We start from the raw sequence: 24,403 nt of genomic DNA on the forward strand, positions 1-24,403 counted from the left end.
ATATAAAGAATACTAACGAGGAGTGTTTTATCAGGATATAAAGCTCATACACGTGACGTTCTATCGGTGTTTTGATAGGATGTTAGGCTCATGAATTATTAATGAGTTTTTTTAAGTTGTGCTTGTCATCGTATCCTCGTTGAGCGCCTGAGCTTGCTGTCGACAATAAAGAACTAAGACTTCGTTAGAGCTTTAAATAAAAACCCCCCCCCCCCCCCCCACACACACACACACCCACACACCCACACCCACCTAGAAATAAATAAAAAAATAAAATCAAAATAACTTACATTTTCTACACAAAGTACAACAACTAATCCCTTTAATACTGCAAAGGACATTTGCAGGCTTTGGGTCTCGTAAAACGACTTTACTTGTCCACGAGGGCAATACTTGATGAGGGTAAGAGAAAGAAGAGTCGAGATTTGCGTCAACTGAATATTAGCGACACCGTTGGCATTGTTTGGACAAAGAATAACATCACGAATAAGGGAAACTGTTTAGCAGTCCTTTTCTACTTCTGCGCCCGTCGCCCGTCCTCTTTGCCATCTCGCTCCCAGGGCTATTTTGCTGAGGAAAGGCCTTAGGAACGAGGTTAACCTTTACCCACTATCTTGGTAACTTTCACATGAGGTATGACAAGAAACAACTTAAGGACGGTGCCTACTAATTCAATGGTATTTTTGCGCGGTTTCCTGACTATGCGGGAAAAGCAGATCTTAACAAGTGTTATTGAAATCCAAAAAGAAAATTGGGGGTAACCACGCATTTTTCGCAGATAATTAATCAACAATTTTTGTTAATAGCTTTAAAATACAAAGCAATGTATGGCCTTCTTTTCCAAATTGAAGCTTAATTATCTCTGAAAAATGCGTGGCTACCCCCAATTTTTCTTTTTGGATACCAAGAACACTTGCTAAGTTCTGCTTTCTCCGCATAGTTTTGAACCGCGCAAAAATATCCCTGTATTAATAAGCACTGCCGATAGGAAATCCGAGTATCTCGAGATGCGCAGAACGTATGCGCAATAACAATAGGCACCGTCCTTAACTCCTCCTCACAATGAGTCTTACCTCTTGGTCAATTCTTTCTCTCTTTCTTCCTCTTCGGTCGGCGGTTTGTTCTCATCTACCTGGGGAACCCACTGTGGTGGATACATCACGGCGGACGACTGTCGATGCTTTTGCGTTTTGCTGATGCTCAGCCTTTTTTTATCCTCGGCAACGTCAGTGCTGTCCGAGCGCTCAGATATCACTGACGGGGCACCTGTCCTTATATCAACAGGCGGTGCTTGAACGCCCAGCCCCGTAGTACGACTAGGAGCAGACAGTTTGTCGCTGCTCTTCTCAGGCTTCTTATCTTTTTGATCGTGACCTTTCTTCGCTCCAACGCCACTTGCTTGTTGAGTGCCACGGCGTTTGGCCTTTTGATTACCTCTGGAGGTAAAAGAATTTTAAAAAACGGGAAGCTGATTAGGAAAAAAACATAAGCTTTAAGGCAACCTTTACTTAGACCAATTTCCCGCCAAGAATCACGAAGTTATTTCGCTCCGCTTTTACATTGTCGTGTTCAGTGAATGTCAATCTTGGAATCGATTGAAATGAAAAGGTGAAATGATGATCGTATATCTCCAAAAGCTGATTTGTGGAACGCAAACCTGAGCGAATTCATCAATCCAGTTGATATCCAATTTTCAGTGTTCAACCGACGCAGACTTTCACGGTTTGTTATAAGAGACCCAGGCTGAAGTATTTTTGCAGCTTATCAGGACTTCCTTCCCAAAGCAAATGCGAAGACAAAACTATACTTCAAAGATGAAACCTGAAGTGCTCGTGTTTGGTCCAAGTTTTGTGTGATGAAAGAACCCAGACAAAGAAAAAAAAACTCAAAGCCAAAATAAAGGCTATTTAGACAAATTTCAACATGGGAAATGTAACCGGAAAGAGGTAAATAGCTCCAGACGCGTTTCAGGAAAGAACCTCTGAGTAGTCCCTTGGATAACTTAGAGTAATTAAGAGGGCGAACACGCTCAAAAGCGAGGCTCAAGATGTCCCACCTGGAAATTCGCGAGTTGCTCCAAATTTTTTGTATGATTCCGTCAACGAGCAGCGAAACACACTGGGAGAGCCGTGTGTGGAATGTCTAAAGGGACATAGTTCACAGGATGCAATTTGGGGACAGTTCACGTGCACGCTAGTGTGTTTCACCTCTTTACTTTTTGAATCGCACCTACGTTCGAGGCACTATTTTATGGCAGGATCACGCCAAGACCCTGTAGATTTTTAGACTTTTATCCGTACTAGTTGTAAGTCGTTGAACTAGTCGACTGAAAGAAAAATATTACACAAGTAGATTAATGTTTTAGAATACCGAAGATAGGCTAAAAAGGAATGGAACTGATTTCGTGAATATATACTTACAATTTGTATCTTCTAATCTACACGATCTTATGGTTTGATTTCTTCTGTTGACTGTCTTTAACGTTCTTGATCGGAGGTAAGTAAAAAAGCGATTTGCGCGTTTGCAGTACAGTGTCGATTTATATATTTCTGAATTTCTAATTAGTTGTCACCTTTCAACTCACGCAAACTTGCTGTGATAAATAAATTGCAAGAATAGTTGCATACATTAAACCAGTAAGCGAAAGAACTTAACGCGCGAAGTGCGAATCACTCCGCCCCAGTGCGGAAATTAGAAGTTACCTCTAATTGAGCAACGACTTAAACATAATCGGTATTCAATGACTCGAGATGTCACAAATAACGTAATGTCTATTACATAATGCTGGTCTATGTATTTCCTTGATTAAGAAAGGTTCGCATTTAATTCGTCTTTTGTTGCTAAAAGACACAGCTTGTGAATCGGCCTGTCGTATTCACCGTCCTGAGTCTTGATTCTTGTCTTCCTAACCAAACCATCGTTTCCTGGGTATGTTGCAATGACTCGCGCCATCTTCCATTGGGATCTTTTGTGATTTGGGTCTATCTCTAGAACTAAGTCGTCGACTTGAAGGTTTTCTCTGGTGCGAAACCACTTATTTCGTGGAAGTAGATTTGGCGCAAAGTATCTCATCCAGCATCTCCAAAATTCGTTCACGCGATTTTCTGTACTTCTTAAAAGATGTCTTGGGTTGATCCTTTCTTCTGGTTCTGGTTGAGGAATTGAAAGATGATGTCCTATGAGAATATCGTTTGGAGTAATTGGCGGGCTTTCCCATATGCTGTCAGAACTTGGGTATAAAGGACGTCCATTGATGACGTAGGTTGTCTCCGCGAGAAATGTTCTCCATTGCTCTTCGGTAAAGGCTTGATTCTTGCATGTAGCGTTCAGACTTTGTCTGACTGACTTGATGAGGGTTTCCACGACGCCATTTTGATGACTTGCATGAGGAGTATTCCATTTCCATTTAAAGTCGCACGAGAAATCTTCAGATAGAACACCTTCAATCTTGGGGACGTTCCAACTCTGCATTATTTCCTTTAAGTACCCTTGTGCGCCTACAAAATTTGTCCCGCAGTCGGACCAGCAAATGCACGGGTGACCACGCAAACTCGCGAAACGACGGAATGCCATCAAGAAAGCGTCAGATGTTTTGTCGGTCACAAGTTCTAAGTGGACAGCTCTTGTTGTCATGCAGGTGAAAATGATTACTTGGGCCTCCTTGAGCGTTTTACGATTAAGCTTGATGTGCAATGGTCCAAACATGTCCATGGCGGTGTTGAAGAATGGCGGGGTGCCTACTGCAACTCGCAAGGATAGATTTGTCCCATGAGTTGTTCCAATGGCTTCTTTCGGAGCTTCCTACAAGTAATGCACTTTGTTGTGAGTGCTTTGGACATACCACGAACTCCAATGATCCAGTACTTTCTCCTTGCCTCGTTAATTAGGCTTTTGTACCCACAGTGTCCGCGTCTTTCATGAAGGTCACGTAATAGCAAGATGACAAGAGGGTGATCGCGTGGAAGGATAACTGGGTTTCTTAATTCTTGTGGCAGCGATCTGACATCTTCGAGTCGTCCATGAGCTCGAAGTAATCCGTTTTCGTCCAGCTTCGGAGTTAATTTCTTGTCAATGACAGAGGGATCTAGGTGTGCCTGACTCCACTTGAATAGCTGTTTCTCCGAGCCTTGCAATTCTTGAACAGTGATTGAACCTGTCTTAACATTCTTTTTTCTCGCATTCTGGATAAATCGGCGAACGTAAGCGAGTGTTCTCCGTATCTTTGAAAATGTAGAACAGGTATTCAACACTTGATGAAAAACAGGGTTAGTATCTTCTTCAGACTTATCCAGATCAACTTTGGTTTGAAATTCCGCTATGGCTGCTTCGTGTTGCATTGGCGTTTTAGTCTTCTCGATTTTCACTTCCGTGAAGACACCAGCTTTTGCTGTAGGTTCGATGGGGGCTCTAGCTTCAAATTTAGGGCATTGTCCTTCGGCTTGTAAGGGTAAGTACCATTCAGGCTTGCTATGATCAATCTGGTCAGGAGAGACTTGAATCACGTAGTCCTGCTCTAGAGGTTTTTGGACTTCCTCATTGACAACATCGAGACACCCCTTTTTCTGGAATGACCTCTCCGTGGAAAACAGCCTTTTCAGTGCGATGCCATAGTTACTTTGTTTGGGAGGGCCCGCTTCCGTCCAGGGCATCTTAACTTGTATTCTTCCGTCAACCAGGGTAGTTGATGCTGCGAGGGACTTAACGAACTTGCTTTCGCGTATCTTGTTCTCACTACACGTACAAAGGTTGGTCGGTTTCACGCCAAGGAGGTCTTGGTGAAGAAGTTCTTTGATGTCGTCTACGACATTTGCTGTTCTGATTTCAACCGACTGAATTTCTGAAGTAGTAGAGTTGTTCTTTTCAAACTTTCCCATAACGTACCAACCAAAACAGTTTCGTTTCGCAACAGGTTCCCCTGGCTCTCCGGACACTGTGTGGATATCAATGAAGGCTTCTACAAAGTCTGTACCGACAAGGAGATCTATGGCGCCACCCGAAAGGTGTAGTTTATCACAAACGTGCTTGAGATGAGGGTAGTGTCGCACTAATTCTTTGGAAAGCGTTTTTGCTTTACTGCAGGGCCTTGTAACACTGTACACTTGAAGGGTCTTCTTAATATCCTCGTCAGCAGGTGAGGCAACAGTGATGTCGATTATCTGTGATGCTTCACATTTCTTCTTCCCACCAGCCAAATTCATGGTCAGATGTGTTGCTGCTCCACTCAACCCAAGTCGTCTGGCTGCATTCTTTGAGAGAAGACTGGTATTGGATCCAGAGTCTAACATCGCAAGGACTTCAACAAATTCTCCGTTTCCGTTCATGACTCCAACTTTTTGAACAGGGCACAAACCAGTCATGAGCTTTAACTTTTCTTTGTGATGAACAGCATTTTCTTGGATGTTACCATTTGATGTACTCGAGGGGGCCTGGCACTGACTTTGGAAAGAAGATGCTCTTGGATTTGGACTTGAGCTTGTTTCACCAATCTTGTCATTATGAAGAGAACGGTGATGATTTTTTCTGCATTTGTCGCATGTTGAACCGTCTGGTTTCCTGCAGTTGCTTGTATGATGCTTTCTAAGACATTTACGACATCGCCAATGTTGCTTTACAATCTCCCATCTCTGACTAATAGCTAACTCCTGGAACACAGGACAGGCAGCGAGGTGATGTTTTGTTTTACAGTTAAGTGGACAGGTGTCATCATCGGGTTCTTCGCCACTTGCGGCATTGTTCTCAGTTTTACTTGGGGTCCTGTATCGGCGACTCTCGTTTCTGTCTTCAAACACGGTGTTATTCTTGCCCCTTGAGCGGACACTTGCTTCTACGTGCAACCAGGTGATGAGGTTACTGACAGTTTCCTCTTTACCTTCTCTTTTCATTTCTCTTCCAAAATGAGAATTATCGTTCGGATCGAGCTTGGACAAAAGTTGAGACATAAGAAATGGCGCTTCCGAAGACTCCAACACCGGACATCCATTATCTTCCATATCATTCGCGTAGGATGATATTGTCGTGGCGAAGTGCGTGAACGACCTGGAGTCTCGTTTTACGGGCTTAAGGCTATTTATTTGGAGGAGCAGTTCGTCCATTAGTTTACGTTTGTCTGCAAATTCTGTGTCCAATATATTCCACGCGTTATCAATGGTTTTGCAAGTTTTTACCTGGTCAGACCACCACGATCCTCTCGGCAATGCATTTCGGAACCGTTGCAGTTGTTCATCTTTATCTTGATCGTATTTCTTCATCCAATGATTGAATTCTTTTCTCCAGGTAGCATAGGATCTGCGACTGCCGTCCCATGTTGGTACCGGTAATCGTTGCAGACCACTAGTGTTTGGTTTTGACCTTAAGGTGTCCGCCATTTTCGTCACTGCTAATGTCATGGATGACATTAAAGCTGTCAAGGTCTTCAAGGTTTCAGAGTCTTTTGAAGACGTTTCCGTGGAATCTTGTTCCTTTTGGTAGGCAGCAAATTTTAAGGCAATCTGAAGGAAATCAGCTTTTACTTTGTCTCCAAGTTTCTTTGTTGTCAACAATGGTTCCTCCTCTGCGGTGATACCTTCATCAACCAATCTGTCTAAAATGGTTTCTTGTTGCTTCTTGATGAACCTGTATCTTGTCTCCACTTGATTGAATGCTGCCTCTAAGGTTTTTAACTCTGGCCTCACTGAAAAGATTATTTCAAATTCCTCTATTAATTCGTAGAAGATCGTTACCGCGTTTTCCATTTTCCCTGCGAGGGTCTTTGCGTCTACTTTAGGCGGCATCTTACTTTGTAGGCTCGATGCAAAGTTCGGAGATTCGGTATCTTCGGCGTGGATGATTTACAGCATTGATTTGGCGGGATCCTCTGGACAAATTTCGACTGAATCGCACCTACGTTCGAGGCACTATTTTATGGCAGGATCACGCCAAGACCCTGTAGATTTTTAGACTTTTATCCGTACTAGTTGTAAGTCGTTGAACTAGTCGACTGAAAGAAAAATATTACACAAGTAGATTAATGTTTTAGAATACCGAAGATAGGCTAAAAAGGAATGGAACTGATTTCGTGAATATATACTTACAATTTGTATCTTCTAATCTACACGATCTTATGGTTTGATTTCTTCTGTTGACTGTCTTTAACGTTCTTGATCGGAGGTAAGTAAAAAAGCGATTTGCGCGTTTGCAGTACAGTGTCGATTTATATATTTCTGAATTTCTAATTAGTTGTCACCTTTCAACTCACGCAAACTTGCTGTGATAAATAAATTGCAAGAATAGTTGCATACATTAAACCAGTAAGCGAAAGAACTTAACGCGCGAAGTGCGAATCACTTTTCAGTAAAAAAGCGATTTGCGCGTTTGCAGTACAGTGTCGATTTATATATTTCTGAATTTCTAATTAGTTGTCACCTTTCAACTCACGCAAACTTGCTGTGATAAATAAATTGCAAGAATAGTTGCATACATTAAACCAGTAAGCGAAAGAACTTAACGCGCGAAGTGCGAATCACTTTTCAAAGTAAAAAGGAGAACCACCCGAAGACGTCGTCGAAACAAACTTCAGCAAACAACTGTTTCAGGACTGGGCAAGGTCCTCAAATGCTTAGCCTACTCACCGTTCTTCTTCAAGTCTCTTTTCTTCAATAAGCGCTTGCAACTCTCTTTCTTTCTTCTCTTTTTCTTGCCTTTCCAGTTCTCGCTTGCGCCTCTCTTTCTTCTGTTCCAGATGTTTCTTATCCACCTCAGCTTTCTCCTCCTCTGTCAGAGCATCGTATTCGTCTTCAGACATCTCCTCCAGTCGTCGCTTTTCCTCCTCTTCCTTTTGCTTGTCGAGTTTGGCTACAAATGAATTGTTGTCGTTAACAACAAAAAATGAAAATTAAAAACTCTAGCGTCAGGACACAGTTCTTACAAAGGTTCTAGTGATTGGCTCTGAAAACGATTATGAATACAACGCAAACAATGGAGCCCAGTAATCCCAAACACAACACTGCCAGTCCAATATTAATGAAAGTCCAATGACATTCCATTGCCAGGCCAATGCCAGTCTATGCCAGTCCAATGACATTTGAGATGGTAATGAGCTGCGAGGTATCTAAAACTTTATCATTCTTTTATGATGTCAGACCCTAATGAGAGGGCATTGAAAAACGAGAAAAATATTAGAGCGAAGTTCACTGTACACCATGCAAAATCCCGATCTGACCAGTTCACAACTGAAAGACAGATTTCCCCCGGCATTGTTGTTTGAGAAGCGTTGTTTTGGGAAATATTTTTGTATAGAAATTATACACCTTTTATTCGACAGTGTGATATATAATGTCACCGATATTCCGCTCATTACTCGTATTTTTCTGTGCATATTTGGTCCTCGGGAAAAAATACCACACAATTCGCGAGATATCCTATTATAAGTCAAGCCACCGAAAAAGATGCATTTTTGAGTGTAAAATGTAATGAGAAAAATTAATTCGTTTGGAGACGAGAGCGTGGATAACCAGGCTAAAAGAAGATAACCCGCTTGGACCACGAGCAATAACTAACAAAAGTGACTCCACGAACTGGCATCTGTCGCCAGCTCCAGGAATAAAACTATCACAAGAGTGAAGTGTTCTTATGGCATGGGTGGCCTCTCCAGCACAGTCACGAATGAATCTATTTATAAATTTGCTGTAATGCCCCTTAAAAAAACATGGCAGAAGCAGTCACGCCTGACATGGCTTCTCCTGAGTAGTTAAGTGGCGGCCATTTGTTGTTTTTGCGTGTAAAGTGTATCTTAAAATCAGTCCATTTGTGACTGTGCTTGAGCAAGACCGCAAATTGATAGGGAAACACTCTTATCCACTTCACTCTTACCTATCACCACTGTGCCAACACTTCTCAGCCAATCGATTCTCAAACGCAAAAAACAACCGATTACCTTCGAAATGGATCGGCTATCTCACCTTGTTCTTCTTTCTTCTTTTCCTCCACAGCCTTTAGTTTTGCTTGATCCAACATTAAAGTCACAATGAAGATATACTTGCGGTTATTAAAGGCTCGCAGGATAGCGTTGGCCGTAGCCATCATACTCGGACTGAACAGACATTCAAGGCCATCAAAAACAATACCTCTTTGACAATCACTCAGCTAAAATTAGAAAAAAATCAGTGTAGGTAATACTTTTTTTTTGCAACTTTCCCTACCCAAACTTAACGGGCATAACTTCCAACCATGCCTTAATTAAAAGGGGGAAAAGGTCTCTCCAATCTTCCCTAAAACATATTATATTGTTACACAATGAACAAAGCAGCCGAACTTCATGTACACACCAACTTAATTTGAAGAAGCGGTGTTCAAAGAGAAGAAGAACATTTGCCTGACGTCGAGTGCTCACGTTTTCCATAAAACCAGTGTGATGCCTCGTCGGCTTTATCACGTTAATAAAGGTGAAGGTGGAGGTGGAGATTGGGTCATTTCACGTTGCAGATTTGCAGACAACGGAAAAAAAAAGAAAACAGTTGAAAATAAACGTGCAGAGCCATTGTTTTGCTCAGTAAACTATATTGTCTGGTGAGGTTTTTACTGTCGGAAAAACGCCTGCAGTGTTACCTTCCTCCAATTTCGAAACGATAGGAACTCTGTTAAAGCTTGTTCCAAGGAGATACTTCTTTTTCAACCAAAGAAGTGTTATTTAGAAAAAACTCCGCTGCTTTAACCTTAAGCGATGTTTGAATTGTTTTATTTGACTTTATTTGATCCTTGAACACGATCATAAATTTGACAAACAAAACAAACCTGAAGTCTCTCAGCCAAAATTTCAACAAGCAGATCTTCCGGAAGTACACAGCTGTAGAGTCCATCTTCACCGGCCACGCTAGCACTCACACTCAACTTCCGGCCCAAGGGCGCTCCCTGAGGGGGAGTACCAGGGGGTGATTGCTGGAGCTGAGGAATATTCTTCCCAAATACTCCTCCGCGGACACCACCACCTATGGTGGAAGTCTTGCGGTCTTTCCCGAGGAATGACTGAGCTCCAGTGACCGAGCCAGCGGTGGAGGCAGAGGGTCCGGTTCCTCCACTTAGGGCAGTGACTGCCTCGACGCTGAGTCCTCCAGATGGCTGGGTTATTTGAATATCAACTGTCTGTTCAGCTTCTTTGGCTGCTCGAGCGGCTGACGCGCACAATTCTTTTGCTCTTTGAGCTTTAAACAGAGATTATATACCATGGATTAATTGAACAACTGTTAGCCAAGAAATCACTTAAAGAGATGAATAAACAGTGGCATGCAAAGAACACCTTGCATAGTGGGATGACAAATCACAGCTTGACTACAAAATAAAAAAGCGAGAGTTGGCAAACCCACAACAACATACAATCCAGCTAAATCGGGTCTTTTTTTTTTTTTTTTTTTTTCATTTTCCACCCTTACCTAAGCGAAGTTCATACCAGCATCATGCCTTGGTAACTGGCACACTTTTAAAAGGAGAGTATTAACAGTAACCCGAATTGATAATCTCAGCTGAGATTCTCGTTGCCACTGCTATGGTAAAACCAGACGATTACATTCCCTTTTACAGCACTAAGAGAAAGACATTGACCAATATTTGTGATAACATTTTCTTTGATTTACAACGCTTATACCAGAGTTGTATGTAATCTCTACAGCGCAACTTGAAAATTTCTTATTTCCTTACCAGCAGAGGTGTTTCCACTGGATATTGCCTCCGTCACCACTCCATCAACAGTCAAAAGAGCTGCACCATACATCTTTGCAAGCGATACAGCTGTTGCTGTCTTACCAGACAAAGGAGCACCATGCACAACGAGAGCGATACCGCGTCGGTTACGAGCCGCCCTTCCCTCTGCAGTCAGGTCAATGCCCAGGTAACGAGCAATGGCTGCTGATACTGGAGTGATCTCTAGATCACCGACACCGAGGCTACTGCTATCTGGAAGGATAACAGTACAGGGCGGTTTTCAACAGAAGTTCGAAAGTAATTTAGCCTTCGGCTTAAAATTATACGCTACATATTCAGCCAATAAGAGGCAGAACATATTGTGCCTTTCTCAAACGCGTTCTTCCGCACTCAGCACCGCTCGTATGTAGTTTCATTGATCAATTTGATTACCTATGTCAAAGTAATTATTTGGTTTTCGGTCCGAGAACTACTCCAATAATGCCATAAGCGGGACTAGAGATAGCGCAATGGTGAGAGCACTCGCCTCCCACTAATGTTGCACGGGTTCGATTCCCACACTTGGCGTCACATGTGGGTTGACTTTGTTGGGTCTCTACTCTGGGGCCCGTTTCTAGAACGTCCCGAAACCGTACGGGCCATTTACGGGTGTCACAATAGGCCTTATTTGCGCGGCGGCCATATTATCCATAGACAATAGATTTTGCACCCCGAGTTGCGAATTGAAATGTTTGGGAACGAGTTTCAGTGCGCAAAAACAAAAGTTTTAATCCCTCGGGGCTCAACATGGCCGCCGTGTGATTATGATAATAATAATAATAATAATAATAATAATGGCCTATTCCCTTTGTATCTCACGAACGGAGAAGATTTAAGTCGTCAAACTTCAGTCATTTTTTTTTATTTTTGTTACCTTAAAAACATGTTAAAAGATCAGGTTTCCAGAACAAGCGGTTGGCAGTTTCACAAATGGCTTATCAGGACCGAAAAGTTATCGGGACGTTCGAGAAACGGGCCCCTGCTCCGAGAGGTTTTTCTCCAGGTACTCTGGTTTTCCCCTCTCCTCAAAAACAAACCTAAGATTTGATATGAGTTGATTTGATTTGATTTGATTTCTGTACAGTGACCTCAATTAGTGCGCTAATAACAGTTGACACTTAAATAAAGTTCATTATTATTATAGCGGTTTTCAATTGAGTGTCGAAAGTAATTAGCGAATTGCTTTGGTTTTGCATTACTTCACTCAGTGATTGGTTCAGAGGTCTCGCGCCACTTTTTTAACCAATCAGAAGTGAAAACAAAACCAATCGTGGCTCGCGCGTACACATTTTCCCGCGCTTTGTGTCGGCTAGGTGTAATTACTTCGAATTTTGATTGGTTTACCGGATTGCCTCCGTCCTTTTTGATTGCCCAAAGTAATTACTTTGGTTTTGGTTTTACGACACTCAATTGAAACTCGCTCTACTTCATTCAATGATTGGTTCAAAGTTCTCGCGCCACTTTTTCAACCAATCAGAAGTGAAACCAAAACCAATCGTGGCTCGCGCGTACACATTTTCCCGCGCTTTTTGTCGGCTACGTGTAATTACTTCGAGTTTTGAATGCTTTACTGGATTGTCTCCGTCCTTTTTGATTGGCCAAAGTAATTACTAAGAGGTTTGGATGGTCGAAAAGAGATACATCAGTTGAGATGGCCAAAGGAAACGGCGAAAATGAAGGGACCCATTTTTTTTCTCAATATAGCAACCGTTTCTACTATTGAGATAGGGATAGCTAAGTATACAGAAATAACCGTTGCCAAACAATGTCAAATGGGTGGGCCCATTTCCATTGGTAGGGCTAACGCTCACATGGTTTACATGGATAGAAAATAGCACTTCACATCACCCTCTCATAGTTAATGCTGTTGAAATATAAGTGCTACACGGCCAACGTTTGCATAACCCTAACCCTAAGGTTAGGGTTAGAACCGGTTTCCTTAAAATACGTTTCGCAGAAAAAAAACACGAAAACAATCAAAAAATAACGTTAAAAATTGAAATTAGCCGTGCATCTTCACAGAGAACTACAGCTATTTTTTAACTGCATCTAAATCGAACTGGGAATTAGACATGTTAGTTTTTAAGCGCGGGGGGGGGGGGGGGGGGGGGGGGGGGGAAGAATACCCTGAGGGCAAATCAACACCAGCCCACATTGCTAGAAGGAAAGTATTCTCTCCTTTCCGTTGCGCCTTTTCAAAAGACAAGGTGGAAGTGGAATTTAGGGCAAGTGTTTCCTCTTTTTTTCAACCACGCCTCTTACCTTCTTTAGCTCCCTCTCCAACGCCACTGCCCGCTTTAGTACCTTCCCCCACAACCAATGGAGGCACTGCAGATATGACAGAAGGAGCAGCATTCTCTCCAGATTGGTCTGCTGCTGACTCCTCCACCTGTGCTGCTGCTGCTGCTGCTGCTTCAGCCTTCTCCTTTTCTTCAGCTTCTTTCTTTCTCTGCTGTTCATTGAAAGCGTCAGTGACTTCTTGGGGGAGTTTCTCACCAGGATAACGCGGAGGCAACAGGATCGTGTTGTATTCGTCGTAACCCTTCATTACGCGAAGCATCTGCAATGAAACAAACTATTTGAAACCATACTAAAACTTTTTGCGGTACAAAAACCCCTAGCTTGGTCAAACCTTTCCTTATTTGTCAATACAAAGCTTCATGTGACAAATGGAATGGCAGTACAATTGTAGCTTACATGAAGCATATGTATCAAACGTTTTTCCCAAGGACCTTAGCGAGTAAAAAGGAAATCCATGTGCTCTACGAAGGATAAGTTCAAGTTGTTTAGGGTTTGTCCTCTCTCGCTCGTTTTGGGACGTCTCGATTAGAAGCCTTTATGTGTCTTTAGGTTAGATTTTTCCACGGCCTTGTGGCTGTACAAAGGTACGTTATTTTTTGGCCTTGTAACGCTTTCTTTATTTGTTGTGCGCTGGTGTCGATCGCATTTTGCTAGATACGGTAAAACAGTCAGCCTATTAACCGTGTGGTTGTGAGGAGCTTTGGGTTGCCAAAACCGAACGCCATCGGTTACAATAATAATAATAATAATAATAATAATAATATGAAAGCTAGAATATATCAACCTCAAGAGGACAGTAAATGTCGAATGTGTAGAAAGGTGGATGAAAGCATAAATCATATTGCGAGTGAATGCCCTAAATTAGCACAAAAGGAATATAAAGGGAGACATCACTGGGTGGGTAAGAAGATCCATTGGGAAGTTTGTAAAGTGGAAGGTTTCATTAGGGCCGTTTATACGAGAGAAAATAAGCCGCGGCTAACTCTGACCGCGGCTTACGTAAGCCGCGAACACCCCGTATAAATGGTACAAAATCTACGTTCACGGCTTTCTGAAGCCGCGGCTTAACCTGGCCGGGGAGTTTATACTCGTATAAAGAGTTCCTTTCGCGGCTTACGTAAGCCGCGGCCAGAGTTAGCCGCGGCTTATTTTATCTCGTATAAACGGCCCTATTGTCAATGAAAAGTGGTATGAACATGTACCTGAGCCCGTACTAGATACTAGAGAATGAGAGATGTAAAATATTATGGGATTTTACGATACAGACTGATCACGTAATAGAGGCAAGAAGACCGGACATGATTGTTGTTGAAAAGAGAAATAAATGTTGCAAAATAATAGATTTTGCAATACCATATGATAGCCGTATTGAGGAGAAAGAAGTCAAGAAGGTAGTGAAATACCAGGATCTAGCAAGAGAATTGAAGAAGTTATGGAAAATGAAAGCAATGGTAATTCCTATTGTAATCGGAACATTTGGAACAGTTCCAAAGGATTTAAAGAGGAGACTAGAGAATATTGGTATAGAGACCAAGATAGACGAGCTTCAGAAAAGTGTTATTCTGAACACGGCAAGGATTCTTAAGAAGGTCCTAGAAGTTTGAGGAGACTTGTTGTCACCAAGCTTCCTGGAGTACTGAAGTTCCATTGGAAATCCAATGTGCGAAAACAAGATGATAATAATAACAATAACAATAATAACCCTTTTAATAAAAATGTCATACAGATTAAGGCTAAGCCTGCGTTGTGGTAAAACCAACTAACAAATCACCGGAGGCTCAAAGAACTAACAGCTGTATTTTACCTTCTCTTCTTCTAAATACTGTTTGTCGAATTCCAAAGAGTATATCTCGACCGGAAATGAGGATGGGTTTCTCACTACTAACTCCTTCTCATCCCCAGTTGAATGAGGAAGGACTGGGCCAAACTCGATCAGTGTAGAGCTGAACTCTAACTTGGGCTCATTCCCTTGACCCATTACATTGATCACGTGACGGCTGGAACTCTGGGCAATCCTTATCACAAGGCGCTGGCTGTATGAGATCTATAAAACCAAGGATCGAAGCGTTATTGCAAATGTCTGGAAAAAACCCTTATTACTAAATGCAAAAAAACACAAATCAAATAACTTTTAAAATCACCTTAAACCGATTTGGATAAAGCAAAAAAAATCGTCAGTATTCGATTGGTAACAAAGGTAACATTCACTACGCCACAGAAAGTGAAAAGTCAATTACCAGCCAACTACCTGACATTCAAATTGGTGTCTTTCATACAGAGCGAGCGTAGGCCGAACTCCACTAAACGATATATAAACAATGGTAGGATGTGATGATCACATCATCGTTGCGGACGAGAACGATAGTCCTTAGGACTTTAACAGCACTAAATCCGATTTAATTCCTTACGTACCTCCTCCGTTGGCATAAATTTCACTTGCACGTTGATCCGTTGACCAGGCATGAGTGAGCCGATGGGCGGCATGACTTCAAAGTGCTTGGGTTTAGCTTTCTCAGAGCGCATTTTTTTGCGCAGATGAAGAGGAATCATCTTGTTGGACTAAATGACACACATCAAAAACTGTTTAGTATAGGGCTATAAAATACCTCAAAACAACTAATCCCGAAAGCACTTCGATCCACTGCATGGCTCTGAGTTGTTTTTGTGAGCCCAGAGTCAATTTACAAAAGGACAGGTATGACATGCCCACCTTTGTCCCAAGTCAAAGTGGCTCGGTACAATGGCCTTACTGACCATAGCCGAAAATTAATTAGTGATGAAAGGAAGACTGAGGATAGACCCTAATACGTAAAAATCTTTATTAACAAAAATGACTTTTCAACGCTCGATTACGTGCTTATTCCAATAAGTCCGTTGGAGTAGCCTCTACCGGGTTCATCAAGTCACTTCGGAAACTGTTACTACAAACAACTGTATAGTTATCCTACATTATTTCCTACATTATTACATTGTTCTCTCATGTCAAAAGTACGCCGACTTACTATGTGGAAGTACGGCAATGTGTGTTGCTTAAGAAAGACTTCCATTTGACAACAAGTACCTTTTTCTTTTTCTCCTCCGGTGGCTCGGATGACCATTCACACCTGACCTGTTGAGTGTTATGCAACTGTATTGTCATCACTTTACAATTCCCACATTCGACCGTTCCAAAGTCTAACGAATCTGTCGACACAATCATATCTGGCATGGTCACTACAGCCTTAATCCTCAGCCCAAATGCTGGACCACTTAGCACGTGAAATGGAACTTGAATGTCGACCACACCCATGGGCAGACCGGCTGCTCTTGGCTCAAAGGTCACCATGAATTCAACGCTCTCGTTAGCAGGTTCACCTGGGAGGTTACGAACTCGGTCTAGCTCAATTGCAAAGCCGCTACCCGATAGGACTGATTTGTCAGGAGCAAAGGACACTGGGAAGTGACCATTGTTGGTGACACGGATCACGTGGGAGCGAATGGAACCGTAGACGACAAATCCGAAGTCTAGCAGATAGCTGATCATTTGAGCCCTGAAATACAACAAAATAACCATTTCATAATTGCTGTATGCCTTCATTTCACAACGAGTCTTGATGTGAAACCGTTCAAATGAAAATACGTTTGATTTGCATTTCTCCAGTAATACATATTGTTTAGTGCCTCGCTTAGTACGCTGTGATTTCTCTACTACAAATACTCTTATATGTACGTAAACATTTAAATTGTTGATTATTTTTTATATCATTGAGTATGCACGTGTACAGTTACTGTATTTGTGTCTTTGTATTTCCAGGTTGGGTTTGAATTAACACATAAATGATTTGCATAAATTTCCGCCTATTTTTTTAGTTGTATGGTTGTGCACCATGACGTCTTTTGAAAACAGAGGCGAACAGCAATTCGGAAATGGGCATGGGCGGTTTTATGTCGAGGAGGCACTTAGAAGCTCTTAGTTTAACATTCCTTTTAAACTTCACGGTCCGCGCTCATTCCAAAATGATTCAATGATTCAAAAGTCATTTCATGATGTGTAGCACATTTTCTTCTGTACACTCATTTAAACCGCCTTGCAATATACTGTGCTAAAGGCAGACCACAAACCCTATTAGTTATGTGACCCCTTATTGGTCCGTCAGTTTGAAAGTGGTCCGCCGCATGGACGCAAATCTAAAAATCAATCTCAGATTATTATCATCATGGGGAAGTAGGATTCGCTCCCTTGCACAAACTACACGCAACACTAGAAAAACAATTTTATTACTTGGGTCGCTGTTTCTTGAGAGCAGTTCTGTGCGAGCTGGACGTTTGTATAACAGAGGTGGTCCTGGCTGACTGCCATTGTTCCACGGCAAACCGTTTGACCAACAGTCTTTCCACTTCCATCCTAATTCCAACATCACCGACTGACTGGAGAAAAGTGATTAAAGCACTAACGTAAGCACAATGGACAACACTAGTCATGATAGAAATAGCCTATGCCAGGAAGATGTTTTCTTGTGAGAGAATGTTTTTCGCAATAATCTACTTTAGTTCAGTTTTGAAGTGTTCCACCGATCATCCGAGAGGAAAACACAGTAGCCTCTACAACTCAACAAAAAGTGCTGGAAATATAAGTCATTTAACAAAAAGAAAGTGGTTCAGCGTTGTCTGTACTCTTATGGACAACGATATTCGTCATCACAGTGGTGAAAATGTTGTGGACTCTCACTCACAACAAATTTTGACCACTGTGATGACGAATATCGTTGTCGATAAGATTACAGACAACGCTGAACCACTTTCGATTTATTTTTTACCACAATATTTAACGCCAAAGAAAGTGTTTATTTCAGAGCGTGACCAAAATTATAACACAAAGAAGAGCAAGCGTTGTCTATAACTTTCTCGCAATATGATTGGTTTATTTCCCAAAATGAGAGTTCCTGACTGGTTATTACATTGCGTGACAAATTGACGCGAGCATGACGAGAGCAGCGTTGTCTAGACTCTTATCGACAACGGCAAATTAGCCAATCAGACTGCGAGATTACAAGCAATTGTGGTAAAAAGTAATTTCTTAACTCTGGCCGGACTTTCAGTTCTCCATCTTTTACAACCACGAACACTGCAATGTGGTAACAACGAGCAATATTGCACACAAACGTCGAATTTCCATCCTTCACTGCCGCGAACACCGCTATCTGGTAGCAAAAAGCAATATTGCACGCGAACATCGCATTTCTACTGAATTAAAACTCAGGAAACCCTTATCTTAATCCAGGTATTTCAGCAGGTAAAAGTCCTTTCAGGGGCATTTCCAATAATTATATTTCTTTTGCCTATGAAGTCTGTCTTGTGGTAAAATTGAGCGAGGACCCTTTAAGGAGTACTTACAGCAGCCAAAGCCCTGATGGGTAAATCATCCACACTCTTTTCGGATACGGCTGATTTGTCTCGCCCCAGGTTCTCGATTGCTTGTTGGGAAAATTCCTCGTATCTGGAATCTTCTTTATCAAGGGGGAGGTCAAATATGACTCTTGGAAACACCCCTTCTCCTGCGATGGTGATTTTGTCAGGCTCAAAGTGAGCAACTCGCACCTGAAAAAGTAAGGGCAAAGCGGCAAAAGGGGAGGTGAACAAGAGATCAACCTGTTCTATTAAGAGAAAGGTGTCATAATCATGCCTTTCCCAAGATTTCAAACAGGAAGAAATAGATGTTATCGAATTAGCGTGAGGTCCGCACTGGGAAAATATTGGTCCGGTTCCTTTTTTTGAACGTTCATGGACCGAGCCTGAAAGGCGAGGTCCATAAAAAAGGAAGGAGACCAATATTTTCCCCATACGGACCGAACAAGCTAGTTCAATAAGGTTTTATTATATTGGCTTTCTTGCGCTGGGTTGTCTATTCCTTGAGTCTCGCCTATTCGCCTGCTTCTGTTAACGATTCTGGAAAGTTAGATTCGTACTGGAACTCCGACATGACTAAATACAAAACATTTTTATGTCCGAAAAAATGGGAACAGCTTGGCAACCAATATACGCTGCTTTGTGACCGGCCCATCTTTGCGGTCCGCATTGCTAAATTCGGACCGCTCAGAGAATCAATCAGAATTCTCCTTGTCACCTCGGACCAGTTTGCCTATATAATAAATAACTATATTGCCTGTAGGCAAGTCACTGTTGAATTTGAGATCAAAAAACGTCAAGTTGACATACGGAAAACTGAGAAGTGTGCAAACGCTGTTTCAACGCGTGACTCACTCCCTGATGAGTCTCTGCCTGCATCAGGGCTCAACACTTCCACTATTCACCGCAACGTGATTTAAAATGGTGACCACCAAAAAAAATTTTCCGTCGCCCGCGTGAATGCCGTTGTTACAACTTCATATATCTCTAACCAGAACACACCAAGAATCATATCCATGATCTAAATTTCTTTGTCTGAGTTTCTTGTCATTTCAGTTCTTCTCCAAGTAAAATTACACAAAGCATAAGAGCACAGAAAGGTATTCTCGTGCAATCCAGTTATTCAGGGTTGTCGACAAAATCTACCTACCTTGTCTCCCTGTACCTTAGTTGGTTGTCTTAGTCCGTTACGTTAGTCTGTTAGCAGCTTTGACAAAGGTCGTTAGTTTTCAAGTTGAAAGCACGAAAGTTAAATGCAACTCTTCTTACATATCACGCAAAAATCACACCTGAAAGGTCTTTTCAAACTTCTCAGGAACACCAGCAAGATACTTAATAGTCAGTGTTTGCTGGCTGAGTGCTTTGACGTGGCCTTGCATTGGTGAAACATTAGGGGTTCCAGGAAGGGGCCTTCTTCCACTGTCCACATTCAAGACAACAAAATCTAGACCAACTTTGCCGGTGTTGTGAAGAACAATCTCAGCGACTGCAACTTGATCGAACAACTGAAAAGAAAGGAGAGATATCTACTGAATGAGTGGGAGTGCTCGCACACTGTTGGCATTGTTTTAGCGCTTCAAATACCTAATTCAAAGTATTTCGTGGCTTGACTTTAGGTCATTATTTTGACAAAGGCAACAAAAATGGACTGGGAACTGAACAAAGTTCTATCATTTGCCCAACATTTTTCCATCATGTCCTTTTACTACAAAAATCATCTTTTCCCTAAAGAAATGTGCCTGCCCCGTAAATGTGAAAGCAGTTTTACGATACAAAGAAGCATTAAACGGACCAAGAAAAGGAACGCCAACTAGGACAATGGTGACTATACGACATTTAGGATTTTCTTCGCAAAAGCATTGGCAATTTTGAAAAAAAAATACACCTTTCATTTAACACTTAGCTCAAGCTAAAGTTTGTCTCCAATAAGCAATACAGCCCTTCCTACCCACCTGTTTCCCGTAATCAACATGTTGACGATCAAAAAAGTACTGCACCAAGGAAGCCTGACCAAGAAACTCAATGTCATAATCTGGACCACCATAGACAGAGCAGCGCGCTATAGCCTGGGAACTGATATTAGCATGCCCATAAAAGGTAAACTGGATTTTCTGGGTCTCGTGTGGGTGTAAGGTGCTGTACAGCGGCAAAATATCAAAGACCTGAAAACAGAGGAGAACATCGATTGCTACTCAACGGGATATCAGTCACACATAACGGTTGCGTTCCTTTTGACCGATCTAAGTCGGGTGTATGCGACCGAAAATCCATTCCATTATATAAGGAATAAAACCAATCTAAGATTGCAATCTGAACTATCTACCTTCGACGGTGAATCGTGCAGATTGGTATCATGATCAGGTTTCAGATTTTCGTTCCTTTTAGCGAATCTGGTTTCTCATATCAAAGCACGTGGTCGCCACTCAAAAAAAAAAAAAGAGGGGAGTTTTCAGGTCAGCTCAGGTAAGAATTTTATTTTCCATTTCCATATTTTCCCAGATATGTTAAAGGACATAGAAGTTGCGTTCAAGGTTCACATTAACTCGAGGTTCTCAAGTAGGCGAAAATGCTTGGAACTTGTCGACGTAAACGGCATCGATATTTCTGTGCTTATAGAGCTCGTCAGTTCCACGATCGACGCTGGGCAGTTGTGTTATTCAGCAAAATCCAGATAATTTTGAGACTAAGGGCACATTCTCACAAGAAAAATGGTCAAATTTCTGCTCTCCCTGTATGAGGAACGGGAGCACCGATTTAAAGCCTGGTTTCCATATGATCTGTAACGGTCTGCGACACAATCGGAAGCTGTCTGCGTCAGTCTTATCGCAGACGATGGAAACACCGCGGGGAAATGTTTCCATTTAAATCTGAAGCAATCACAGACAAGCGTACCACTAATCCTCTGCGAAGCGAGGGGAAAAAGCCAAGCACTTACCTAAGTCTGATTGGACATGACATGACATGCACGTATATAAATGAACGAAATGATATATGAAATGAATCATATCCTGAACTGCGGATATGAAATCAAGTAAGGCTATGATCCTCGCAGTTATGGACGCAATTTTAGCAATTGCGTAGAGAAGCTTGAAAAATTCATGGCAAATTTCATTCATCACAGTCCTGAATTTTTCAGGCTTCTCTACGCAATTGCTAAAATTGCGTCCATAACTGCGAGGATCATAGCTTTACCCGATAACACGTATATAACAAAAGTATATAACAAAGTGACTTATCCACCGGATAAAGTGTTATCCGGCCTTTGAAGGTTAAGTAGCGAGTATTGTATACGAAGACACTGACCTCTTCAATCCCAATATTGACTTGCATCTCTGTTTGTGCCCACGGGCTACTTTCTTTTGCCTTTTGTTCCGCGGTTGTTGAGAGTCTACTCCCTTGTGATGATCTGGGAGAGAGCTCACGGGGTGATCCCATGGGGGAAGGATGATCTGGTACTTCGATCACCATGTTGTTGGCATCTTCTAGGAATTGCTCGTCTTCTTCTTCTTGGCCGTCATCGTAAACTTCAACTCCAATTCCTACGCACAGAAAACCAATCGTAAGATCGGGATCCTCTGCCATTACGATAATCCCGCGAGTCAAGAGGGGGAAAGAGCGATTTCAAGAGGGATTGCTGTGGTGTGACGACGCTTACGCGACTTAAGATGATCGTGCAACTTTCTCGGGTTCAAAACAAGATTTTGGATGCCCTCTTGCGTGGACGGGATACGATTGCAAGCCCTAATTAATAGTTGTGATGTTCGTTTGCATCAATTAATTGGGTGACGAGGAAAGTAGATTATAAAAACAACACAGCCTTAAAAGCAAACCTTCATCCTCTTCCTTGTTTTCAAACTGGATAGCAGAGTCAATGAAGCTCCACTGGTACTTCACATCCATGGGGCTGTGGTTTGTTACCTTCACAGCCTGCATCACCTCTGTGTCATTCAATATACAGCCAAAGTCCACCTAAAAATCAACGCTGCATTTTATTAAAAGCTAAACATTACAGTATCGAACCATAAACGATACAGTCTAAGGAACAAGCGAATGTTCTCTCTACCTAATATTAAGACCAAAAGGTTTCAGAATTCTTTTATAGTGCATTTTTCAAATAAGCAACAAATGTAAATAACACGATAATAGACATTTTATGACTATATTAAGTATTTTTAAATGATGTATTTTCATAACACATGTAATTGAGCCGTAAAGCTGCGTGTTGTGTTTTTAATAAACGATTTACCTATCTATCTAAAAATCTGTCCACTCCAATGAATTCATTGTCCAGTTACTAGAACAAGGTAAAAAGAGCCCGGGACAGAAGAGAAGCGAAGGTTTTACTCCATTAGTTCACATTAGTGAAACCACTCAACTGGGAGCAGGTCAATAGGCTATTTCCGAGTTGCTGTTTGCATCTGGTTCAAGTTTTGATGCTAAACCATTCAAATGATAATGAGTTTGATTTGCATGAAAATACACCACTCATGCACCAGGACTCGCTCTGAAACCGACGCAAACAGCAACTCGGATATGGGCTATTGTTGTCAACCATGTGGCTTCATGTACAAGTACAAGGAAGGATTACGTTTTTGCACTTATATTTGAACAGACTTAACTGAATAGAGTGTAATGTGAAGTGCTAGTTTTCTACTCCATATGAACCATGTGAGCGTTAGCCCTACTAATGGAAATGGGCCCACACAAGGACAGAGAAAAACTCTGACCAGGCTACACGTTCATTACCGTGACTTTAACATCTTCAATTCCCACGGCCTGCTCCCGTCTGACCTTGTAGCTCAGTCGGTAGAGCAGCGATGATCTAACCGAGGGCGTGGGTTCAATTTCCACCCTGGTCAGAGTTTTTCTCTGTCCTTGTGTGGGCCCATTTCCATTAGTAGGGCTAACGCTCACGCTCACGCTTGGATTTCAAAACTATGTTAACTAAACACTAAGCGACCAAAGTTTTAAGCCTTGATTTAAAAAAAGACACCTGTTCATTTCAACTGGAATTTTCCTATTTAATGGTCCGCCATTACTAACTATAAGTAATTGCGAGAGCTGGTTCGAGGACAAAATGACATGAAAGGCTCACTAGTTTAAGAATGCAATGCGTGTGTACGCCGCAGAATTAATACGCATACATAATAAGCTGCATTCACACGCTTTAAGATAGTGAGCCTTTTAAGTCACTTTTCCCTGGACCCAACCCTCTGAGGTCCAATCGGTCAGTTTTAAACGTGAGTAATGGCGGACCGTAAAATCCAAAACTCAAACTCAAAGTAAACGGCCTTTGGATAAAAATCAAAGCTCAAAAATTTGCCAAGAGCACAGGACTTTAATTTGTTGCGCTGTGTACCTTTTCTATCTCAAACGTTAGATTTGGAAAAAACACTTCTCCTTTCAAGTTAATGAAGTCCTAAAAAGAAAAAGAAAAAAGAAGCAAACAACTCACGAATACGGAACACGTTTTGTTGGCCGCGATTACAATGATAGCGGTGAACTGAAGAGATGGTTGAATTCCACTGACACTGAACTGAAAATCGCTCCATGAACAAACGCGATGTATTAAAGTCCCAATAGGATGCTACCGTGTTCTAACAAGTCCCATCATTAAACGCTGAAATCATTACATTGCTTTATTTGCAAACCTGAGACGACAACTACGCGGCTTCACCTTCAAAATTGTAATAATACTTTGAACAATCAGGGTTAAAGAAGTGCGTTCGAGCTACCATTTTTTTTCCTTCCGAAATGTTTGAATCTAATAATTATTCTTCACTTCGATCGAGAGGGATGTTTGTGTTGCCTCAAATGGCAATTTAGTCTTGACGCACAGAATGAACTACTTTGATTTTGAGTCTGCTTTGGGGATACGTTGTTTGGAGGGCGGGCTTGGTTTTTGTGTTAATCGTCACATTTACATGTTCAAGTGATCCAACGATTCCGTGCTACAACAAGTTGCAAAAATAGGGGAGACACTTCACCTTCTTGGGGCGTTATTGAT

The 24,403-nt window shown here is 41.8% G+C and overlaps 1 protein-coding gene across 2 annotated transcripts in view; it reads right to left on the minus strand.

Moving 5' to 3' along the window:
- LOC138022050 (hydrocephalus-inducing protein homolog) overlaps positions 1-24,403 on the minus strand; it is a 98,895-nt gene that overhangs the window by 38,154 nt on the left and 36,338 nt on the right. For both annotated transcript variants that reach the window (XM_068869071.1, XM_068869070.1), the window contains exons 28-43: positions 23,756-23,815; positions 22,227-22,365; positions 21,700-21,935; positions 20,349-20,558; positions 19,686-19,901; positions 18,385-18,588; positions 17,273-17,418; positions 16,073-16,541; positions 15,424-15,570; positions 14,816-15,055; positions 12,973-13,270; positions 10,669-10,923; positions 9,769-10,175; positions 8,937-9,120; positions 7,608-7,830; positions 1,074-1,436 (exon numbers count right to left, since the gene is read on the minus strand). In XM_068869071.1, the coding sequence (XP_068725172.1) occupies positions 1,074-1,436; positions 7,608-7,830; positions 8,937-9,120; positions 9,769-10,175; positions 10,669-10,923; positions 12,973-13,270; positions 14,816-15,055; positions 15,424-15,570; positions 16,073-16,541; positions 17,273-17,418; positions 18,385-18,588; positions 19,686-19,901; positions 20,349-20,558; positions 21,700-21,935; positions 22,227-22,365; positions 23,756-23,815 (3,797 nt within the window). The remainder of the gene's footprint in view (positions 1-1,073; positions 1,437-7,607; positions 7,831-8,936; positions 9,121-9,768; positions 10,176-10,668; positions 10,924-12,972; positions 13,271-14,815; positions 15,056-15,423; positions 15,571-16,072; positions 16,542-17,272; positions 17,419-18,384; positions 18,589-19,685; positions 19,902-20,348; positions 20,559-21,699; positions 21,936-22,226; positions 22,366-23,755; positions 23,816-24,403) is intronic.

The sequence above is a fragment of the Montipora capricornis genome, chromosome 10, assembly GCF_036669925.1.
Source record: "Montipora capricornis isolate CH-2021 chromosome 10, ASM3666992v2, whole genome shotgun sequence".
NCBI classification, from domain to species: domain Eukaryota; kingdom Metazoa; phylum Cnidaria; class Anthozoa; order Scleractinia; family Acroporidae; genus Montipora; species Montipora capricornis.